We start from the raw sequence: 24,866 nt of genomic DNA on the forward strand, positions 1-24,866 counted from the left end.
CTATTATACCTAATTGTTAAATCTTTTATTTTATGTGTTTCCCAAGCTTCTATATTAGTTACTTCAACAACAATATAATTCATTGTTTTGTACTTTATAATATTTTTTCTAAATAAGCAACATATTCAAAAAAAAATCAATAGTATTTGTTTAAGCCCAAGTCTAGTTCATTGTTTTGTAAGCAATACATGTGCCAATAAATGATCTTAACATCAACAATCCCATACTTTATGATCAATCTCAATTTCATGAAAGTTCAATATATGTAGCTTAATCAATCTTTGAACTCATTTCGACCATCTACACATCTATCCAGAAGTGCATTTTTTCTACTTGTCAGTTTTAATCATTGTAGTTGTTTTGGAAGAGTGAGCCTTCATAATGCAAAACTGAGCATTCAGAAAAGTGATAGCTCTTTTCACAGATACTGAACTTGTACATTCTATACTCATGATTTTTAACTGGTATGTAATTTACTGACAGCAAGCCAACGATGAGGTTTTTACATTAAAAGGGTTGTGTAGACTCCATGAAGGGCCATATTCGTAGACTCATTCTCTCCATATAATCAAAGTGTTTCTTTCACAAACTTACAAACTTCACATACTTCACTAACAATAGGTATATATTCTGTTGCAAAAGATCACTCATGTTCACAAAATGACGAAGTTGTGTGTTTTACAGAACTGGGAATTGTGCGCAATGCTGTTCTCAGTAAGTGATATTGAGGAACTTGCCCATAGCAGTCATGAGTCCCGGTGGCCACTGTAGCTCATTCCCGACCCACCTGCACCACATACGGCCGATTGCAGCTCAGGTGACAACCAAGTCTAATTAAATGCTTCCAAATGTTTATAGTTTCCAAGCAAAATTCAAACACTAGAGCGAGCGTCATTAGCGCGATGCAAATCATAAATAATAGATACAGCTGTGATTTGAAACCTGATATCTTTGTATCTTGGTTCCCGAACAGTTGCTTCTGAAAACTGCCCTTCAGCCAGATCACGGTTACCTTCTTTCCACAATACAGCTGCTAATACAGCATGAGCCTCTGCATAATTTGGATACTTCCGAACGAGGCCCTGAACCAGTTTCCTACACTCCTCTAATCTGTTCAGCTGCAGAAGCACACATTAATGTGAGTAGAACATCAACAACAATCTCAGAAAAGTTGGATTAACATCTAAGCATACACACTTGAAAGATCCCATGCTTTGCTACTCACCTCAAAGAGAACGAGTGCTTCTTTTAGACGGTACCCAGCAATTCCTGGGGCCAGTCTGGACGCTCGAGAATACGCATTCAATGCGGCATCGTAATCGCGTACCCGGACCTCCACATTACCCAGATTAAACCACGCTGCGTATTCCTAGTATCACGTAAGAAATTGTGCACTTCAGTTAATCGTTTCATTCGTGCACAAACTCCCTCGTGCTATTGCTACGTACTCGGCACTGCATTGTCTTGTAAAAAACACAGGACAGATCAAACGTAAGGCTCGAATGTAAGTGGTCATAGATGCAAACCTCAGGATCATTAATGATGGCTGTCTTGCAATCCGCAATAGCATCGTCGAAGCGTCCCATCGCCTGCTTGTAAATGTTCACTGTTAGGTCAAAATCTAAGCAAAATCTCTATCAACTTTATTCCTTGAGAGCGTATGAATGTACTCTAAATTGTTTTGTAGTCTTTCTACACAATGAAGGCCTCCCTGCGTGGCAGTGTGCTCTCACCTCATACGAAATTGCACGGTTTAGGAACGGCACAGGTGCGTCAGGGGCGAGAGCGATAGCCTTCGTGAAATCCTCGGCGGCCTGCTCATACTTCTGCAAGGAGACACGGACGCTACCTCTGTTGGACCACACACTGGCGCTCTTCGGATCCTCTTCAATGAGCTCAGAGAACATGGTCTCCGCTTTCTCCAAATCCCCCGCCACGGCTGCACGCAATGCTTCCTGCAGTTTGGGATATTCCACATCCTTCAACCGCACTGACCTTGACGCTGCCTCGGCTTCCAAATTCGATGCGAATCCCGCTAGCAAGGGCAACGAAATGCCAAATAACCCCAAATCACGACGCGAAACCCTGCCACTATGAACATTATCACCACCTCGTCTCCTCACTTCCACCCCATGTGGAGAATTTGAGGCTTTCGCGGTAATCACGCATCCTTTGGTCACAACTAAGGTCCCTGGACATCGACTGACGCACGACTGCAATCCATAGAATCTACTTCTCGAATTCAAAACTCGCAGCGGTTCTACTAAAACCATTTTGCAAACGCGGATCTCTCTTCTCCCCAACACACACACACACAATTATAAAAAAAATGTAAAAAAACTTAATTCCAATCCCTGTATCACCTCCGAATTAAATGAGAAAAGAGAAAACACTAAAGAGAACCCCAGCGCTAGTAATTGTCGACAAATTGGAGCAGACTTCCTAGCTCGAGTTCAGACATGCCAACTACACAACATGACACAAGAGCATCACAACAAAGCCTTCTCTTTGCGCATGCAAATTAGGCGTAATCGGGATGAAATTAGCAATGCTGCTAGATATTGGAAGCGGATTGCAAACAATGGAGGACGCATTGGAATTGGGTCACTGCATGAGACAGCGAGACCAGAGAATGAACGCATTTCTGGGCACCCAAGAGTCTAGCTTGTGTGAGAGCAGAGGCTCCACAATGCCCACCGGACTCACTGGATGGGTCAGTGGATGGATGAATTTTCCACGCGTAAAAAGTAAAAGTAAGGATAAGGGGTTGATACCCGGGTCAGTTCTACGATGCCGGTTCCGTGATTCAAAATACGGTGTAGGTTCCGTGATACTGAATACGATGTAGTCTCCTCTGTTTCGTAGTCCCTCACCCTTCGAGCTTCGAGACTGTCTCTCGCGCTGTGTTCCGATCTCCATTGCCTCCGCCTGCACTTTGCCAAGCTTCACTTCTGTGTACTCCCTTGCCGGGTTTTCAGCGATGGCGAACCTCGGGTTTGGATTGGCTTTCCTTTTTCTGATTTCAGTTTGGCCAATTCTTGCCGACAGCTTGCGCTCTTCTCATTCAAGTGAGTGTTTCGAACACCGTGATGATTTTCCGGGTCGAAGTTTAGGTTCTCTTAATGGATTAGTGGAGGATTTTAGTATCTCTTCTTTTTTTAGCTGAAATAGATTGGTTTCGTCTTGTTTCGTTCCGTTTCACTTATCTTCAATCCTGGATGACGTGAGCTTTGTACGATTGATGATTGATGCTTCTTTTTCTTAATTTCATCGCATTCGTTCTTCAAAGAGGATCTTTGATTCTGACCATTTCTTAAAAAAATGGCAGCAGACGTTGATAACAGCCTGCAAGATCCAAAATATAAAATAGAATTTCATCCTGCGGAGTCTCCCATTTTTCCGGTACATTCTTCTTCTAAACTCCTTGCTTGTTGTATCATGTGTTTGGTTATGGTATAACACCAAAATCTGAATGTTAGTTGCATCTCATACCCTCCACAATAATTCTCGATTAGATGTTTATACTCACTCTTATCCACGATATCACAAGTCAAAACCCTTAACCATGATAAGACGGTATATCAATTGCATTGAGGATGCGAAGCATTTATGATGGGTCTACCGAATTTGCACAGAAGAGAATATGCTAATTACGCTTTAGGACATGGCTCAATGTTCCTTGCCCAGGTCTAGTCTACGCTGTCAATCTCTGAATGCTCTGAGTTGCTAAGCTTCGACATGATCAATTTGACTGTCTTCCGCCTGCCGTAGGTGATATAGAATCGAACACAAATTGCTTTTACATTACGTGTTTGGTATTTCAGACTTCAGACCAGGAGACCATCGTTATGACAGACAGGGATGGGAAGAAATTTCGGTGTAACCTACCCGTGTTAGAAAGCACCAAGCTCCTGAATAAGGACGTAGTTGAACAGAATGGCACTAATACCAGCTTGGTGACGGATAAGCGGTCTTCTCGTAAAACTCCCGAGGATCTCCTTGACGTCCTCAAAGACAAGTGTTTTCGCAGGGTAAGCCTATTTCCTACCTGCCGGTAATGTGAGTACTAAGAACTTGATATGAGCGGCATGGACTTTTCATTTGTCGTCTTTCCTTTACATGCCCCCAAGGCTTCAATTATGTGCTCGAATTGCTTTGCAATTCAACTTTCGAGTATCTCTTGACGTCCAGTTCACATTTTTGCAAGTGGAAAATAGATGGTTGAGCGTTTCAAGGACGGTCGCTGTACAGAACTAAGTTGTCTGAGGAAGTTAATTATGTGTCTTGTTCTTATGTACTTCAGTACGAGGGATGGTGGATTTATGAGCTATGCTACAAGGGTCATTTGCGCCAGTTTCATCTTCATGACAAGAAGGTAAGCTGTTTATCAATCCAAAATTTGTTAGCGGTTTGAAGTGGTTTCTACCACGTGTTTGCAAAATGATATACTACACGTATTTTTCGAGTAAGGAACTGAGGTGTCAGGTAAATCTTGATTGATTACACATTTCCTCATGTTCTTGAGACCGGAGCGCTACAGTTAGTTTTGTAGCAGTTTGATGTTGAAGGAGTACGGCTGCGATCACTTCACGAAAATATTACCAGTGGCGTTGTCTGTCGTTTTCTTACCTTCGGCCATGGCATGATGTTGGCTCTTTGCCGCTGCAACAAGCTTATAGTCCAAATCCATATCAGTTCTCTTGCTGAAATCGACGGAAGTCACTTGTGAGATTCTATGTAAGACCAGAGTAGTATTAGACTGCAGGTCAAAAACGGTCATTGTGTGACTGTAGATTATAAACCAAGGGAAATGAAACTTGGCTGGAATGTTTTTGGGGCCAGCTACCCTTAAGTGTGATGACAGTCATCACGCAAAATATACGCGTTGATTACTTTTGGGTATTTTTTCGTAGTACTATTTGATAATAGTCTCTTTGGACCATAATCGCCGTTATTAGGACCGTGCAGGTCTGGGTGAACCTTGGCCATTTTCATGATCATAAATCGTAAGGTCTGTTTTAGTTGCATATTTCATGATGAATAGCTAGTTATTGTTAGCAATTTTGCCGACACCTACGACGGGCAGAAGACCGTAAGCCATGAATGTCCAAAGTTGTCTGTACAACTTCGGATATGAGCAAGGCATGATTCAAGGTTTTCATAGAATAGGGTTGGTTGAGCATGATGTGAATTGGTGCATTGACTAACCACCTGTATTCCATCGGTCAGTCTCTGCGGGCCTGGCTTTGTGTCAGGCTCCAATCAGATCATTTGGACCTGACATGGAGCAAGGTTCAATAGCGTACTTTTCACCCTTGTCCAGCAGCTCTCAAGCGTTCCACATGACTCTCGCACTCGTAGGAAGGTGGTATTGATCCCTTTACGCTTGCGCACAATTTTTGTTCTGGTTCACATAATATTTCTATTTACTTTCTCCGTACAAGATGGCGCTATGGTCTTACCGATGCTGCATTATTACGTTTATTGAAGTCGTAACCGGCATATATATATATATATATATATATATATATATATGGACCAATGATAGTGTCATATTCTGCTTCTGCGAAACATAAGCACATCTGATTATTTTTCTGCCCCTTGGAGTCGTTTGAGTGCAATTGAAGTTGACCGTCTAAGATTTTCAGTTATTCAGGCTGGACTCCTCTGGAGTTCGTGTGGAGTAACTGGGTTTTTGGTTTCGCTGAATCAGTTCTTCTCAAGTGAGTTACTCTTGCATGAATCAGGGTTAACAAAGACAAGCACTACTACTGTCAGTAAGTCCCGTAAGTATTTTAGATCTAGGTTGGGATCTGTCAGGCCCCAGATTTCGCAAGATCGTATGTCGCTTTAGTGTACTTGTTGATTATATTGATCATATGCTGTGAGGATCAAGTGCTTCTGTCAGCAATTTGTGCAAATTGCTTGCATCCTGTCTTGCGACGAAATTATAGAGAATTTTATAAAATTTTGTAGGTACTTGATTTATTTATTATTTCATTGCTTTCACAAAAGTATATGTTGCATCCATTGATAACGCTCTGCTTTTGCTTGTGCTTGTGAGTCTCTGGACATGATTACAACTTCCAACTAAAGTTTGCGGTGCTGTTGATTGAGCAGATAGTCCAAGAATTTGTGTTGGGCACATATGATGCAGAGGCGACAGCAGCTCTACATGAGAATTCTCCCAACATTTCTCTTCAGAAGGACCCTCGCTCACAAAGCGCAGCACAGAGGTATGTTCCTCACCCAACGCGTGCTTCCTCTTACGAACTTCAATCAGCTGTTAAATATGCACTTTTACAACAATATAACCGCAAGTTTTTACAGATATCATGCGCACGTTTACACGAATGGTACTGTCTGTGATCTTACAAACCAGCCTCGTGAGACTGAGGTACGTATTTTGGGAAAGCTGCTTGCTTCTAATACTTGCGCTATTTGCCTACAGTTGCCTAGTTTTGATGTACCCTTGTGAGCATATTCACAACCTAGATTCCAGCTGCATTCTCATTTTCGTCAAGCTCTTTCAGATGAGCTGCTTCTGTCACACGGAGGTGTTACTACCTCCTGGTTCTAACCTGTTACAGTCCCCTGCTTAATGGTATTTTGAAAGTTGCACTTTTTGTAGTGCTTTTATTCCGAATGTCATTGTGTGCATAGTGTACCATCTTCCATCTCAGATGATATACGGTAGGTTTATGTAAAGTTACTTACCTTGATCTCAACACTCACGCTTGCTGGAACAGGTGAGGTTTGTGTGTTCAGAAACAGGCCGAGCGTTAATAAATTCCATCAAAGAGGCACCTACGTGCAAGTACACCCTTGTGTTTGATGCGCCCATGTTGTGCAAGCACCCGTACGCCCCAAACACTGTTTATGCGCTCGTATCTAAGTATCTGATTTTGTACTATGTAAACGTGTCTTTGGTCGATGATTGCAGTGCTTAACAGATGTGAGCTCGGACGATGTAATCTAGCAGCGTTTGTTTATCCGACGTGTCAATGATCGCATAAATTGTCATGCAATTACAACTGACTTTCACATACTCGTGGTTTTGTAAACTTGGAAGAGGACTTAAGTACAGTTTTTGCGAACCATACAGGGCTTTTCAGGAGGAGCGTCAACCGTGGGTGGTTATTGACTGCAATGCTATTCCTTCCGAGGAAGTGCTCGCGAAAGAAGGGACTACCTCAGCCGAGCCTCCTATGGAAACTGTAAACCAAGTCGAAACAGATGCCCATAGAGGATCCGTGGCACCAGCCCTGCCCGAGAGCACAGACGCATCACCACTGACGTCTCTCCCAGAAGACGTAATCCCATCATCTCAGTTCAAAAAATCCGAAGCCGAGACCGAAGTCATGGAAGTGCCCACAGAATCCTCAGAAGAGACCAAGGTCGCCGAAGAAGTTGCAAAGCCATCCGACGTGAACCGGAAGGCTGATAAGCCTGCCGCAAGCTCAGATGGTGAAAACGAGGAGCAGAAACTAGCAGCACTTACGAAGGGTGAAGGAAATGGTGAAGAGAATGCTGAAGAGCTGGCACTTCCAGGACACCTAAGAGAGCATCCTATGGCCTAACTGTTTTGCTACTTTTATGAGTACAAGACTAGCATATCCCCAAATAAACTGTCAGGCGTGTCATGGTTGTCCACACTCGCTAATCAAAGAAGGCTCTCCTTGTGGTTATGTTGTAGAGTCAAAAGTAGTGATGCACGTGCTCTGAATGTGATCTTTTGTGGTAATCAGAGGAGATACATTGATCCAACTCATCTGTTGAGAGTATGTATAGGTTCACATAGCCAAACTGAATTCGTCAGAGTGTTGATTATTAATTGACAGATGACAGGTAATGGAGTTTTTTCTTCCGATTTGTCTTCGAAGTTGATCGATCCGAGAAGCAACCTTGGTTTCAACAGTCGACCGTGGCGCTTTTTCAATTGAAAGTCCCATGCACTTTTTATTTCGCCCTGAAGCTATTATTGCTCTTTTGTGTATGCAAATTGAAGTGCCTTGAAGCTATAGGAGTGTGAGCTACCTTGTGAACGTCGACATTGGCGCTCAATCTAACCAACACACGGTCCAGTAAGGTGGAGAATAACTCTCCTCACAAGTGAGATGAGCGTTACTGGTGAGAATCCGGCTGTGTGCTCTTCTATGATAAGAAGTTGATTTGTATGCCCGCGAGATGTAGTGGAATTTTACGGCATATGCTTGAAACAGTAAAGAAACAAGTGATCATGTATGCTGTGAAAAGCTGGACATAGATTGTTGTAGTCGAGATTGGAGAACCGTATTGGATGCGGAATTTCTACACCTAGGAACATGATAACCTCCTGGTTTAACACGTCATGGTGGCCGTTTGGAGAAAGTCCGCCCACACATGCAATATAGAATGGAGGGTCTGTCGTGTTATTTGAGGTTATAGCAATCTTTGGTTTATCAAGGGACTTTACATCTAGAAGCCCACCTTTCTAAAGGTCATGGTTCAAAACTTTTATCTAGGTTTTCCACTTTGTGAAGATTTTTTTTTGTTGTTGAAAGTGTTGGTTTTTGAATATAGTATAAAACGGAAAGAGGACATGAAATGTACCAAACTAATTTTTTATTAGTCTACATCAGTGCACATCCTGAGGAGTATAAAAACATTGATTTTGAAAATAATAATTATTATTTTAAACGCTTTTTACATGACTCCCTTCAAACATATTATTCCTAGAAACAACACTATTCATGCGTCTGGTGGTGGTGGTGGTGGTTCTATCTTGTGGTCTACTGTCGGTACAAAAACAGTTCCAGTAGGTGTAGGTGGAGAGTCGTAATTCCTCAACATCAATCGTCGGTTGCCTGTGGTCTCGATCCTTATTCCGTTTTTCTGTCAACAGAGCAATGGCCGTGCAAAACGCTTTGTTACCATTGTTGAATGTCAGGGAGTTCTCAAATCTTAGTACCGATGGACACGCATCCGTGCAACAATACTAGCAAACCAGCCGTAGTAATTAGCATCCATCATTTACAGCCCTTGGCACGACATCAGCACAGACATATCAAACGTGGGAACTGTATTCAGCGCGAATTCGAACGTGAAGAGTGAGTAGTACAGGTCAACAGATTCAAAGCTTAGAAGGTGGGGGGAGCTCACCGCTACTGTCCTCTTACGATAGTCGTAGTCGGCAACCCCCACAACATCCGACGAACGAATCCGTGTGAAGTAAGAAGTGATATCTGTATGAAGTATGACTGGCATCAAAATCTAACGCTTTCTTCACAATCGTTGCATGCAACGGCAGCCGGAAGCAAATTGAGTAAGTTTTAAATTATACCCCGAACTAAAAGCAATTCCCCAGTATTGAGACGGCCATAATATTGCAATATTTCACCACATTTTTTGCAGACTGGCAAATAATTACTTCATCATGTTTTTGAAGATGACAGGATGTTTCAGTTGCCTGGTGGTAAATGCATTCCAAACAATATCGATGATTCAGACAGACGGTAGTCCGTGAATAACCTTGAACAAAGTTGTCTAACTCGTCGGAGATACGGCTGGATGGTACAGTCTAGAGAAACAAAAAATGTGTGCACAGCGACGTGACCCAGACCCAGCAGCTTAAAGACCGATACCCACCGCTTGAATCTTCTGGGCATCATTCCAGGATGCCTTGCTGCCGCTGCACCCCGCATCGAATTCCCACTTCAACGTCACCGTGATCAATGTATTGCGAGACCTGCACCGATTTGCTCCAGAATGAAGAGTACTCGGTTTGCCTCATCGTTGCGGTTGTTTAAATAAGCAACACTCCGATTCCTCCTTTTCACGCCAAGTAGGGAACAAATATATCACAACAGTAGATGACTTCCTTTCCAATGTTCTTGGTTGCCCATGAACATTGCATTTACCGACAAATGATCAAGGTTTGGAGGTGGGGACAACTCCCGCGACAATTATTCTCCTATATTATGAAATATGTCGCGTTATCTTGTACCTGAAGGACTTTCCACGACTGTATGATTCGATGCCGACGTTGACAAATCAAGACGGCCTCAGATGAATGCTAAGCAATCGCATCTACACCCGAAATCAATCCATACTCTTAAGTCACTGCTCAGCTTGATCGAGACGTCCATAAACCGTTACGAACAACCTACAGAGAGTTGTCTGAATTGGGTAAGAGGAGAGCAGTGCATTGATCTGCAACACTTGCAAGTCTCTAAAAAATGGGAGTCTCCGCGATGTCTACACCTTTGAAGAATGTCCACCATGCCTTCATCGCATATGTAGACGCTGCATCTCGCGTGGTCAATGCCCACCAAACACCTCGTCGGCTACTTATTCCCGAAGTGATACGCCCCCAATCATGCTTTCCAGATAGTAACGGGATATTGGGATTTGTTACTATTTGCCACTTGTACATAGTAGATACAATAGTTTGGTAAATTAAATATTGTGTTTTGCTTGATTATGTAGATTAAGCTACAGGTAATTTCTTTTGGAAAATGATGTTTGAGATGGAGAATTTACATGATTTACAATAGAGTATTTACATAACTCTCTGCAATTGTATTTGTATTGGTAACACACATTAATCATGCTTTATTATCTAAACAATTAAATATTTGACCTAACATTTAGAGTTGTTTGCTTTTTGTGAGACATTTAGAGGTTTGAAGTTTAGTTTAGCTTGTGAATTTTAAATTGGAATTAAAATTTAGTCAATATTTATTTTTTAACACTAAAAAATAGTCAACAATCACATGCAACAAAAGTTTGTTGGACTTTAATGACAACATCTAAATAATATCAAAAGGTATATAGTGTGTGTCAAAAGTAAAAAGTGTATGTCAAAAAATATATTATATGGAAAAAGTAAAAAAAACTTCTTGTTATTGTACAATTCTGTGATTTTTTAGAAATATCTCTCTTTCAATTTTAGTATTATTTAGATTTTTTTAAAACCATATGATAAAATATAATCTCTTTATTCCACATAATTTTAAATTAAACAACTTTAGTCTCATACAACTCTCACATTGTATTTTTTTATTAAAAAAGTTATTAAATTATTAAAAATATCTTGTCAAGAAACTATGTATTAAATTTTGTTGGTTAAAAAAAATATGAAGATCAATATGCCTAATTTACTTTTTAACTTCAATTGCTTCTTAAAAAACCAATTAAATATACACCCCTCTTTCATACTTTATATATATTTATTTATAAATAAGACATATTTATGTAATATAAATTAAAAAAAATAAGAGTAAATCTTCTAAATACAATAACTTAATCATTAAGATTTACTTAAATTTAATTCTTCAAAAAAAATCTTTTGATAGTAAGTATTATATTATACCATCTTTATCAAATTTTAATTCTATAATCTTTGCATGTTAATTAAGATTTTCTACAAAGAACTTGGATCTAAAATATTATCTTTAAGACTTTTTAAATTATATATTGTATATAGATATATATATATATATATATGTTTTATAGAAAAAAATATAAAATTTAATTTATACATTTGGATGAATGTTTTTATTTCAATAAATAATTCTAACATTCTAGAATTTTTTAAGTATTAAGAAGATATTTTTAGATGTTTAAAAATAATTATTAATACCATTTATTTACAACTCTTCTTATATTTATTAATTTTTTTTTAATTTTGAATTTTTATTCTATTTAGAAACCATTTTTATTTGATTAATAAAAATTATTTATGATTATACTAACTTAATTAATTTTTTCTATTTACCAAAAATATGATTAATTAAATCAACACAACTAATACACATATCTTGCAATCTCTTATAAATATTAATATACTTGTATATTTAAAATAATAGTGTATATATATATATATATATATATATATATATATATATATATATACATCAGTTTTATTCTAAATAGCCTACATAATGTTAATTGACTAAACATATGAAAATGGATAAAAACATTTAAAAAATAAATTTATTTTTAAAAGAATAAAATGTAAAAATCTAAATAAAATTTTTACATAATAGAAATAAGGGCAATACATAAATTGAATTTTGGTCCTTACAAAGAAACACCAAAAATAAGCACCAAAATAATATTGAACAAAATTTGAAAGTTTTTTTTATAGAAGAATCTAAGTTAAAGTTTTAAAGTTTAATTTAAAATAATAAAATAAAAAATTATCTATTTCAATATAGTTTGAAATATAGAAGATAAATATCTTAACTTACTATTTTAATAATGGTTTTTTTAATTACAAACAAGAATTGAAATATATTTTTTATTAAAAAATATAATTAAATCAAAGTAAAAAAAATGATATAATTAATAAAAAAATATAAAATTCCTTAATCCATGTAAATCTTAAAGATTATGCAATAGAAGATTTTATTGAAATATAATATTTTTAGAAAAATAATATAAAATTAAATTAAAATCTCTATATAAGTTGAAAAAAAAGAAAATTTGGATTATAGTTATAGAACTCCACCACCTATATTTGCTATGGTTAGGATTTTCAATTCATTTGCATACATAAGAATATGATAAATTTAAATTATCTTTAATTAATAACTAAAGTTATTTCTTTTATAGTATAATTTTAAAAATATATTTAGTAAGAATATCAATTCGTCTAATATAATAAGATATAGGATTTTAAGTTAGATTATAGCATTTTATAAACTTGATTGAAAAATATTATTATTGTAGTTTCTTAATTTTTAAGAGCCATATAAACTTCTTTTAAATACTGATTTTTGTACTCTAATCACTTTTCAAGATTGTATTATATGTAAAAATCATGGGAGGTTGCTCAACAATAGAACTTTAGAATAATAGCATGTGAAATAACATACTACATCTATTTATAGCCATGTACCAAGAATGTGATCTTTACAAACAACTACACTACAAGAAGAATAAGATCTCAATTTGGACTTTGACTACTTCAAAAAAATCCTTAAAGAAAAATTGTTTGTCAAATTTTGGCAAGATTTTAAAGTTTATGTTGCAACTCTAAGCATATATGATAAATTTCAAAGATTATGTTGCAACTCCAACATGTGTTTAATTTGTAAGACACATGTCTTAACTTGCAAGGGAAGTTTTGTATAAATGTGTTACATTGTTAGTTTACACAATAAGCTACCAATACATGTCACATGTGGCTAACTTATTGGCCAAGTTTTTAACCTATCAATCACATGTATAAAGCTGAAACTCCAATTATAAAGCTTCTAGGAAGCTATTCCATAAGATATTATTAAATTAATCTATTTTTATCTATTTATATTATTTAGATAATTGTAAGAATATTCATGATATTATTCCTCCTTCTATGGATGAATTCCACAAAGAGTAGTAATCACATTTTGAGGAAATCTAAAATGTGACAAATTGTATTTGCTATATACTCTAATTGTTGTTTCTTTGAAGATAATTGATAGGTCGTCTTAGCTACCAATAATGTCCCATTCCAAGAAGAAAAAAAAAAACACCATATTATTTAATCATTATTTAAGCCTTCGTAACTTCTTTAAAAAAAAATATTTGTGACACTATCAAAAGTCATTCCTATTTCTAATGAAATCACCAAATATTGAGAGTCTATTTTAAGATTGTGATATCAAACATGTTGTATCTTAACATCTATTTGAAGAAGCATATTTTGCTTTTGAAGATCTTTATCTTGATTACGTTGTCTTAAAAGTTGTGATAATTGCAATATCTTGTCTAATAAGTTAGCAAATGGTGGCTCTTAAATTAAATTTATTAATTGTTGACTCTCTATTTTTTTAATACTACAAATATACAAAAATTATAAACAAAGATAGAAGGTTGGATGAAATCTTATTTAAAATATTGATTTTTTATAACAAAGCTTTATTATCTTTCATCTTGGTTTTGATAGATGTCATCAATAAAAAGTATTAATTTTTTTTCTTGTATTTGTAAGATTTTTTACTAGCTTCTATATTTGTTTATTAATATCATATCTGCATCAATAAACAAGATATTTTAATCTATTTTGGTGTTGCCTTGAGTTTAAGACTTCTTCTACCTCGAATTCTTTATTATTATCCACTTCTATAGGAAGAGGTAGCATTTGTCTTCTTCCTATTTTATTCTCTATCTTATATGGCTTAAAAAAAGATATGTTGAATATAAAATGGATCTTCATAGAATCCAATAGGCAACAGGATTGATTTATTCACAAATAGGAAATAGTCCAAGTCTATGGCAATCTAATTTGTTACAAGAGTAGCTAGTCTTGATATTGTGATAAAATAACCATACCTTATTGCCAATATAGAATTGAGGCTACTCCTTGCAATAGGCATCTGCATTAGTCTTTTGTCATTTTTAAGCTTCTTTTAATTATACCTTTATTTTTGTATGGAATTTAAATAAATAATTTATCAAATCTTCTATTGCAAGATTATCAACCTTTGAGAAGTCAAAAACATCAAGTAATGGATGATAATTATAATTAGCAAAGAAAGATGTTTGTTATATAGAAAAATATATTATATTATTATAAGTAAACTCTACTAATAACAAAAGAGTTATTCAATCATATTATTAGTAATTAATGATATATCTTAAATATTACTCTAAAATTTGATTTACATGCTATGTTTGTCTATTAATTTGAAAAAAAAAAGTCAAAGAGAGCTTTATATTGACCTTTAAAAACTTGAAAAGGATTTTTTAAAATCTTGATATAAATTTAATTCTTTTATCTGATATAATATCCTTAGACAATCTATGATAGCAATAGATGTTGTCAAAAAAAATACTTAGTAATTTTTTTACCTATGATAGAATTTGTACATGATACAAAATAAATTATCTTGATAAAATGATCTAATATCACAAGTATAAAATCATGCTAATTTGAGACTAAAAGATTTGTGATAAAATCTATAGAAATAAAAGACTGTGGTTGTACTAGAATAGATAATGATTGAAGAAATCCATAAGATTGATGATGAGGAGTTTTTGATCTTGAAAAAATATTATATGATTGTACAAATTTTTTAATTTCCTTCTATATTGAAGCAACCAAAAATTTCTAAATATTAGTTCAAAAGTCTTATTGTATCCAAAATGCCTAGCTACTAGAAAGTTAAGACAAGCTTAAAAACATATAATCATGCTTTGCCTTCTATAATGTATAATCATTCCTTAAAATAGAATAAATTATTTTTGAATTTGAGCTTAGAAGTATCATGAGACTTAGAAGTATTATTTTTAATATTATAAATAAGAAAATTAAAGAATATAATCAATTAGACTTACTTGAAAAAAGTTGAATCAACAATCCATCTTAATTTCACTACTTGAAGATGAATATGCTTTGGTTTCGAGAAAATTATTCTTTGTTGATTAAAAGATGTATTTTTTTCTTTTGGTATAACATAAGAACATGTAAAAATGAAGTAGGACAAACCTTGTTATTTTTTGCATCAATAAGTGATCTTAAAATCAAATCTTTAAAATGACATGCTTCAATGGATTTGGTGACAATTCAAAATACATGTTGATATGAAATACTTAAGATTCTTATAATCCATATATATAGTGATTGGACTTGAACCCCCTTCTACATAATGATGCTATTCTTGAAATAAATCCATAATTAAAAGAAGATCTTTATTATGGATCTTATAATTAATTTTGGTTATTAATTTTTTTTTAAATGAAAGCTATGTAGTGGAGCTTATTATTTCATTCCATTTATGACAAAATATTATTTATAATAAAATTTGATGCATTTTTTTTATTAAAAAATGTATTAAAAATTATCAATATGATATAAGATTGGTGCAAAACTAAATATTATATTCAAAGCTTCAAAAGATGCTTCAGTTTCTTTGCTCTACTTAAGTTTGTCTTTTCATGTCAAGTGTGTAAGAAGAGCTACAACTTGAAAAAAGTTCTTGATAAAGATTCACTAATAATTAGCAAATTTTTAAAAAGATTATATATATTTTACTATTTTTAGAATCTTTCAATCCACGATAGTTTGAAACTTCTTAGAATCCATCATAAGGCTATCATTTGAAATAATGCATCCTAAGAAGTCAACTTGAGTAGTATAAAATACATATTTTTTTATCTTAACATATAATCTTATATCTTTTAGTTTTTGTAATATACAACAAATATGAAGTTCATATTCTTCAATGTCCTTAGAGTAAATTAAGATATCATACAAATAACAAATGATAAAGTTATCAAAAAATTCAGAGAAGACATCATTAATTATATGTTAAAAAAAATTAGTGCATTCATAAATCCAAATGGCACAACATTATATTCAAAATGCCTATATGTGGTTTGAAATATAATTTTTTATTCATTTTTTTTAACAAGTATTGTGACAATAAATTTTTCCCTCAATCCAAATTATAAGATGGCATCAATTAAGAATTTTTTATAATAGATAGTATAAAATGAAAGATGTAATGAACAAGAATAAAATAAAGAATAATACAAAATAAGTGAAATAAGTGCAATTAAATAATTATATATAATAAAAATAATCTATAGTTTATTCACTAAATTTTTACTCAATAAAAAATAAAATTAAATGTAAAAAAAATATTTTTTTAGATAGATAATTTAATTATCTTTTTAATGAGATAAGAAACGTATAAATCCGAATTATCATGAATAAATTATGAAAGTTTTAAGATAGAAAGTGAATAGTTAAAAAGTTAAATAAAATTATTTTACCTCAAAGATAACTTGTTTATAGATCAAAGATTTGAGCCTCATCAAGGCTCACATATAGTATATATAGATTTTTAAGAGAGGCCACAAGGCCTTAGTCTTATCCTCCTAACTCTATTCAAGGTGCTACAATCCATATGGAACTTGTGCACCTCCCTCTCTATGAGAACTAGACTAGGTGCTGGTCTTCCTATTTCTTACTAATAAAACTCATAATTTTAAATTTTTTACTTTACTATGGTATTTAAAAACATTCAAATAACCTAAGAATCTTGTATGGCCTTCAAATCTTATTCCATTTTTTAATAATGGCTCCCAAGGGGGTAAAATTTAATTTTACCAAAGTCTTAAAATCTTCTCTAAAAATTCTTAAATAATTCTAGATAAATTCTAAAAAATCCTATAATATTCTTATAATAATATTATCTATTTAAGGCTATATTTTTCTATCTTTATTGTTTTTTTATAATAATAAAATCAACTTAAATTTACTAAAAATCTTATTTTTGATATTTTTAATTAAAAAGATATGAAGTTCTTTTTCATACTTCTTTTAACTACTAATTAATCATTGATAGGATTTTTTATAAGTAATATATATAGATAGAAGGTCAATAAAGAAATTGGTTTTAATAACTAATCCTTAATACTTAACAATAAGTATAAATATTAAATTAACTAAGATAATTGCCTCAAAGACTCACTGAGATTCCATTTTAGTAACTTTTCTTCTAATAAGACTTTTGTAACTTATAAATATTTCTAAATTCTAAAAAAAAATTAAATGATAAAAAAAAAAAAAAAAAAAAAAAAAAAAAAACTTTAATTTTAATATTTGTATAATGAAATGACTTAAAACTATGTTTTTAATTAATCCACCAATTAAGATGCATTGGTCGAAGTCACCACATAGGATTATTCATAAGAATAGAAAGAATCCAACTCTTATTTTTAATATAATTTATAAAAAAATAAAAAGATAAAAAATAGATACTATTATCTAATAAAAGAATTAGAATTTAAGAAAAAAATTATTAAACATTGATCTAGAAACAAAAAAAAACAATTATTTAATTCAGATTCAGCATGTCTCCATATGTAGCAACTTTTTATTAAGTCACTAGCACAATATTTGATAGTACCTATGTTTCTATTGAGATTTGAATTAGAGAATATATTATTGTAAATTCATAATATAAAAATTAAATTCTATAAAATATAGGAAAGACGACCATAATTCAAAAAAATAATTAACCATGCTTGTTGCTTTTGCCTTGAGCCTAGTATCACAATCTATTAAAAATATAAGTAATCTATAGGTTTGATTTAGAACTACTAAAAAAATAAAAATATAAATAAATATTGATATATGAGCCAATATTTATACCATATATTATTTACAATAACTTCTATTAATTTGTATAGGAAAGTCTTCTCTCTCTAATGTTTTAAGTTGAATTAAATTATTATCAAAGACTTCATTGATAATATAAGACCTGGTCCAAAGTGCACCAAACTTAGCTAGAAATTTTAGTTTTCTAACATCTTAAACCATCACCTATATTTATAGAGTAAAAAGATAATAATATTTTTTTATTAAAGATCTCTTTTCTTCTCTTTTAAGTATTTTCTATATATTGAGCTACAAATCTTTGAATCTCATTGAGTCTTGTTATATGCCCTAATCATTCTTTCAAAGATTGAGTAGTATCCAATCTTTTATCAATAGCAATACATAAAGATAGAGCTTTGAATTCTACAAATTGAATGTAAATTTCTTCTTCTTTATAAGGATTTTTTTTCTAAGTATTTGGCAAAATTATCCTCATCTTCATATTCATATAATTTAAGACCAATACACTCTACTAATATAATAGTTGAAGTTAAATTTAATCAGATAAAACTACATTGATTGGCCTTTATAGATGATTGGCCTTTATTATTTTTTTAATGAGACCAAGGATTGGAGTCTAAAGTGACTAGATACTATCATTATTGTGCAATTGTCTAAAGGTCCATAAGGAAAATAAGGCTTAGAAGCCCTCCAATTTGTTATTCTTTTAGATTTCCTTAACCATCCTCTCTCTAACAAGAGAGGGTAAATATTTGCTTCTTTATATAGATGTATCACATAAAATGAGACCACATAATTTATACCTCTTGCTTGCATTTGAAGGTTACAAATTTGACCTAAAAATTGAGAAGATCTTTGATTAGCTAATCTTACTTTTATAACTATCTTATAAATTATTTTTAAATCCAATTTGTTCATGGTAGATTTAGGCATAATATTGATGCTACTTCCATCATCCACTGCAATATTAAAAATTATTTTATCTACTAATTCCACATCTATTTCAACAAGTCCATATTTTTCATTGTTTTTTTTTTCTCTTCTAAGGTAATGTTTCTTTTTAAATCATTAATTTTAATTTTAGCTATTCTTTCCATCTTCTTGGTTTTTTTTTGTAATATAACTCTTTTTTTGAGGTCTTTTTTTATATATGGTGATATTTAAACCAATTATCTAAAAAAAATGTTGGCTCTAGCTTTATAAAGATTTTGCCATATATAATAAGGTTGTGCAAGATTGAAGGTTCTATTGGTTGTTGGTTTTTTCAAAAAGGTGCTAAAAATCTAAGGTTCTTTTTTGCCTACAAATTGGTATTCTTCTTCATCAAATTGAACTATAAAAGAAGATTGTTTGTCTTCTAATGTTTTAGTTATTTCTTCAATAATTTTTCATAATTCCACAAATTTGGATAATTCTTTTGAAGTATGCATAGATACCTCATCTTTTTCAAGTTGTGCTAAATCTATTGGTTTTCTTAGCATTCATACTTTTAATTACAACCAAAGAAAATAAATATGTATTATTCAAGAAGATCTCTTTGTTGTTTAATTGCACTAAATTAAATTGAAGAAATGATAAGTTTGATGTAGAAGGTACATCAAATTGAGTCACTTTGTATCTAACATCTTGAAAAGTTTGTGGTTGTTGATTTTGGTTTTGGATATATTCTACAAATCCTTATAATTTCTCCTAATTGATTTGAACTATTATTGAAGTATGATGATTTTGACCATTATTTGAATAGTCATATTATATGTTTAATGGACCTTTTGTAACAATAAGATTTACAAATCTAATTCCTTGCATATTTCCTTTGACTTGATTATAATAGTTTCTTCAAGAAGAAGTTGAAGAAATAACTTGGTTGAATCTTCTACAATAATCCGCAAGATGAAAACTTCTACAATTAGAGTATACAACTCCATTCTCAATCCAACATTGACCTACTTTATTTAGCTTTCCATAAGTATGATAAGATGTCATACCACTCTTTTGATTTAAAAGAAAATTATGACCTTCTTGTTTCAATTGATGAGGACGCTTATACAATTGGGATTGATTTTTTTTTCTATAGGTTGTTGTAGGAATTGTAGACAAAATTATAATATGTGGTTTACTTATCTATAATTTGTACACCAAAATCCAAAGGTATGAATTCTTAATTTGTGGTATGTAGGCTCTACAATTGGAATTTTATTTTTGACAAGGCAATACATTTGTTTATTAATGTCCCTCATAATTTTCATCATCTCATTTTTGAATGCCTCATTGACTTGCCTTACTTCACTTTTAAATTCTTCTAATCTAATATCATTAAAAGACTTAGTTTGAATTTGATTATGTAAAGCTTCTATAACTAAAGGTGTTAGATTGCTAATTGGCAAAGAAAAAGTAGAAGGAGATGAGTAATTTAAAGCTAGAGATTGATGGAATTTTGGAGATCAATGTTAAAACTATATAAAAGTAGATATTGGTTCTTTTTTCCTTCTAAGTATACAAATTTTTTTTTATCAATAATCTCCACTTCGAAGATAGCTTAAATGACTCTTTATAAATCTCTAAGCCTCTTGTTTAGTATATCTCAAATTTCAAAAGGCATAGCAAACCTTGTATAAAGTATTACCTTATGGTATCCTTATTTAAAGATTATCAACATATTAAGTGCATACTACATGATATCACCTAACATAAGAAGTGATGTCTTCTGCAGGACCTTATTTAATGTTTGTTAAGATTAAAAAGAGTTTTTGGCTAATTACAAGTCTATATTGACAAAGAAATGCTGCTAGAAGTTATTCCCATTTAGTGAATGCTTTCTTTATATGTAATATATACCAAGAATATGCAAAATTTATCAAGGTCATTGAAAATTATATTAAATAATAACTATAATTAGTTACTAAACTAATAATAAGTACCTCTTTAAGCCTTTCTACATAAGTTGCTAGGTCTTTATTAATAGATCCATTAAATCTTAAAAGATTAAATAAAATTGATGCTTCTTGTAATCTTAAAGGTACTATAATTAGTGATCTTCTAAACAACATCATTGGATCAATTTGGATATTGATTTGGAAATTACAATTATCTCCATTGGCTACATTAGCTATTGAGAAATAGTAAAGATTCTACTTGAGGCTCTGAAAGATGTTCTCTACCATTATTGTATTACATATGTTCTTGCTTGAGAACACATCAAATACCTAATTATAGAAGGTAAGTAGAAATGCAAGAATAATCCTATCAAGTCTAATAGAATCTTAAATAATCTTAAGGAGACCTTAATAATCTTGATTGAACTTTGATTAATTCAAAATAAATTTTTAAAAAAATTATAAAAGAAACACAAAGCAGTCTCAAACTAATTTCAAAGAAAAATAATAAGAAATCTTAAAGAAATATAAAAATTAACCTTTAAAGAAATAACAATAATCTTAAAAAATATTAGAAATAGAAATCTTTAAAGAAATAACAAAAAATCTTAAAGTGATATTAAAAATAAAAATTATAATATAATTCTAGATAAAATCTTAATTAAATCTTAATCAAATCTTAATTGAAATCCTAACTAGATCTTAATCAAATTCTATGTCAAATCCTAATAAAATCCTAAATCTTAGATAAATCTTAGAAAAACTCTAATCAATCCTTAATTAAGTTTTAAACCAAATTTCAAAAAAAATCCTAATTCTAACCAAATCTTTGACCAAATTCTAAGCCTTAACTAAATTGTAGACAAATCCTAAATCAAATCCTATAGCAAATTGGAATCTCAACAACTAATGATTGAACTATTAATAATAATTCAAAATTTTTATAATTATTAATATCTTAATAAAAAATAAGCATAAAAAAGATGAAATCAATTGCACTTATCAATTGAGAGAAATTTAAGATATTCCAATTGGATATTAGATAGTTTCTTACTTCAACCTAAATACTAAACTTCCAAAACCAATGCTTCCTTTTTGAATTATTGAATTGCTCTCAAATTTCTCTTAAATGTTGGAAATCAAGTCTAATATCCATGAAAAAAAAAAAAAAAAAAAAAAAAAAAAAAACTTCAATCTATTTGATAGATTATTGAAGATCTTAAAAATACTCACTGATCCACAAATTCCAATATCTGAGATTTTTACCCACAAAAACCTTCACATACTTTGATCTAACTATTTGATTGACTTCAAAATTTATACACACAATTAAAACTAGTACACCAACACATTATCCAAAATTCACTTACACACATACCATAGAACTCAAGAAACCTTAAAATTTATAAACATATTTTTATTCTTTAAAATCTAAACCAACTAAGAACATTATTAACTTTAAAATTTTCTCAAAAATTTAATATTGATTGAATTGATATAAAACCAATGTCAAAAAATCTCTCTTTAAGTCTGTTCTCAAATTCCATTCTTAGATCTATTAAAGAATCTTAAAATTGCCATATAGATGTAGTTTTATGCCTTGAGTATATCCATCAAGATATTGGAAAAGAAGCAAGTTTAAATAGAGCTTGACTTGATGTTAAAATCCTTAAAATTTTGATCTTGTTCCTTCAAAATTCTTAGGTGTATTAATCCTTGCCTCTCTTGTGCTTATAGAAGTAAGAATTTTTGGATTTGGTTGTGAAGTTGATCTATTTGCTTCCTTCAATTACACAATTTCTTAGCATAGACTTTGAATTTCTTTTATAGGTATAAAAGTAGTACTTCTATGGATAGTGTTGATGATGCATGATACTTTTACCTTAAGAATATTCATAAGCTTAAAAGGATCTATAATAGTTGCATATCTATTTTCACTTTTGCCAAATCTAATATCTATGATTTTTCTTTCTATTTTAAATAATTTAATAAATCCAAAAATTAAATTAAAAGAAGATAATCCACAACTTTTAATATTGATTGAAATTTTTTACAAAGACGGATAATTTATTTTCTTCAAGAAAAAAATTAGTATTAATAAAATAAATATTAATTTAAGATAGATAGTTGGTAATATTTAAAATAGAATAATAAAGTGGAATAATCCATTAATTTCTAAAAATAAGATAAAAATAATGAATTAGCACTTTGTTATAAAATACATGTTACAAAACACATGTCTTTATTTTTAAGGCAAATATCTTATAAATATACAATATCATTAGCTTATTCTACAAGCTACTAATATGTGTGATACATGATTAATTTATTGGAAAAGTTTCTAATCTATTAATCACATGTATAAAGGTAAAATTACATCTATGAAGCTTTTAGGAATCTTCTCCATAAGATATTGTTAAATTAATTTACTTTTATCTATTTCTACTAATTCATATTATTTAGGTAATTATAAGTATATCTATGATAATAAAATATTTTTGAAATAATCCTTCTAGGTACAACCACATCTCTAATAATTGAAACATCAAACCAAAGTGAGACTCTAACAATTAAATTAGCCTTAATATATTCATATAACGATTACAAACTTATAATTTTTGTTTAATTATCATCAATATTATTTAGAGATTATTTATTTTATATATATATATATATATATATATAATTTTATATAATATATTATATTTTATAATATGGCTTAGACATAATAACTACAATAAAAAAATATGTCACTAGCTAATGGATAACTTTGATACCATCTTGAATAGAACAAAGATTGTTATTAGAAATTCCCAATACTTGCAATTACTTAGAATGTTAGCATAGAAGACCTCCAAAGAAGTAAACATTAATAATTTTTATAATTAGACCGTCAATCAATTATATTAGAACAATACAAATGTAAGATTTTTATTCTAATTAGAAATTAGTTAATAATTCAAATTCTAATTATATGCAACAATTTGTATCTTATTTTGCAAATTCTTACATAAACCAACTACCAAGTTAGTTTCAATTTATTAATTTTCAAAAAAATATATAAAAATGACCAATAAGAAAATTACACCATATTTATAAGCTATTTTGAATCACAGATTGTAATTAACTATGACATAGATTTTTCTCCATAATTAAGTTTTTTATTATTAACTTATTAAAATATTAATGATATAAAATGAATTATATTTATTAATTATTTAAAATTTAAATTTGAAATTAATAGATATAGATAAATATATATCTAATTCTAGTAGCAAGTTTTTTTTTTCTTATCACATCCAAACTAAAATGTCAAGTTGTGCATATGTTAGCTAAGATTTAATATAGTTTCTTTGATAAATTAATATAAGACAATCCAAATCTTAATCTTAATATTAAAAATACATCAATCAATTTGATTATTAAAAATATATATTATATAAAATATAATTTTTTAACTTATTTCTTTTTATAGATATAATTAACTTGAATGAAGCCCTAATCCTCTAGCTCATCTTTAAAAAACCTCCTTTTAAATCTAATATTTGAATTTTTCTAATTAACACAAATTTTAATGATAATTATCTATTAGATTCAAAATACTCTTTTATCATAGTATAATATAATTAATTTGCATCTAAATCAAAATTGATTCTTTAATCTATTTTTACCCAATCAATGCTATTCCACATGTAGAATCTATACTAATTTGAATTTCTAGGATTTTAATTTCAAAATCCTTACTACTCTTTGCACTTAAGATTAGATGTTGCTCTATCAATATTAACTACACAAGATGAATTGACTAATTCATACATCAAACAAGGTTTTATATAAAAAAAAAAAAAAAAAAAAAAAAAAAATACACACAACACATTAAGTACTATAAATCAATT

At 31.1% G+C, this 24,866-nt stretch overlaps 2 protein-coding genes and 1 long non-coding RNA gene across 4 annotated transcripts; 1 reads left to right on the forward strand and 2 right to left on the reverse strand.

Moving 5' to 3' along the window:
* Nucleotides 1-451: 451 nt before the first annotated feature.
* LOC112293384 (uncharacterized) lies at nucleotides 452-2,622 on the reverse strand. The gene is made up of 5 exons (XM_024542704.3): nucleotides 1,734-2,622; nucleotides 1,527-1,589; nucleotides 1,226-1,369; nucleotides 943-1,118; nucleotides 452-787 (listed from the first exon to the last, which is right to left on the reverse strand). The coding sequence occupies exons 1-5, from the start codon at nucleotides 2,271-2,273 to the stop codon at nucleotides 712-714; spliced, it is 999 nt and encodes a 332-aa protein (XP_024398472.1). The 5' UTR covers nucleotides 2,274-2,622; the 3' UTR covers nucleotides 452-711.
* A 261-nt stretch (nucleotides 2,623-2,883) lies between these two features.
* Nucleotides 2,884-7,974, forward strand: LOC112278949 (protein OS-9 homolog). 2 transcript variants are annotated; one of them, XM_024512889.3, is made up of 8 exons: nucleotides 2,884-3,068; nucleotides 3,329-3,402; nucleotides 3,825-4,031; nucleotides 4,304-4,375; nucleotides 6,121-6,236; nucleotides 6,331-6,397; nucleotides 6,750-6,859; nucleotides 7,106-7,974. In XM_024512889.3, exons 1-8 carry the CDS (start codon nucleotides 2,981-2,983, stop codon nucleotides 7,578-7,580), a joined length of 1,209 nt encoding a protein of 402 aa, XP_024368657.1. In that variant the 5' UTR covers nucleotides 2,884-2,980; the 3' UTR covers nucleotides 7,581-7,974. The 2 variants fall into 2 exon arrangements, with proteins under 2 accessions (XP_024368657.1, XP_024368658.1); XM_024512890.3 differs by having other exon boundaries at nucleotides 3,332-3,402.
* A 615-nt stretch (nucleotides 7,975-8,589) lies between these two features.
* Nucleotides 8,590-10,196, reverse strand: LOC112278950 (uncharacterized). The gene is made up of 3 exons (XR_002968845.3): nucleotides 9,628-10,196; nucleotides 9,142-9,224; nucleotides 8,590-8,874 (listed from the first exon to the last, which is right to left on the reverse strand). It is a non-coding gene; the product is annotated as an uncharacterized LOC112278950 (long non-coding RNA).
* Nucleotides 10,197-24,866: the final 14,670 nt, after the last annotated feature.

The sequence above is a fragment of the Physcomitrium patens genome, chromosome 2 (assembly GCF_059467195.1).
Source record: "Physcomitrium patens ecotype Gransden chromosome 2, ASM5946719v1, whole genome shotgun sequence".
Lineage (NCBI taxonomy): Eukaryota > Viridiplantae > Streptophyta > Bryopsida > Funariales > Funariaceae > Physcomitrium > Physcomitrium patens.

Coding starts and splice junctions, on each gene's coding strand:
- LOC112293384 (XM_024542704.3), bottom strand. CDS start 2,273: ATGGTTTTAGTAGAACCGCTGCGAGTTTTGAATTCGAGAAGTAGATTC. Junction 1,370..1,526: donor CCATCATTAATGATCCTGAG/GTTTGCATCTAT, acceptor ACGTGATACTAG/GAATACGCAGCGTGGTTTAA. Junction 1,119..1,225: donor AAGCACTCGTTCTCTTTGAG/GTGAGTAGCAAA, acceptor GTGCTTCTGCAG/CTGAACAGATTAGAGGAGTG.
- LOC112278949 (XM_024512889.3), top strand. CDS start 2,981: ATGGCGAACCTCGGGTTTGGATTGGCTTTCCTTTTTCTGATTTCAGTT. Junction 6,237..6,330: donor TCACAAAGCGCAGCACAGAG/GTATGTTCCTCA, acceptor AAGTTTTTACAG/ATATCATGCGCACGTTTACA. Junction 6,398..6,749: donor ACCAGCCTCGTGAGACTGAG/GTACGTATTTTG, acceptor TTGCTGGAACAG/GTGAGGTTTGTGTGTTCAGA.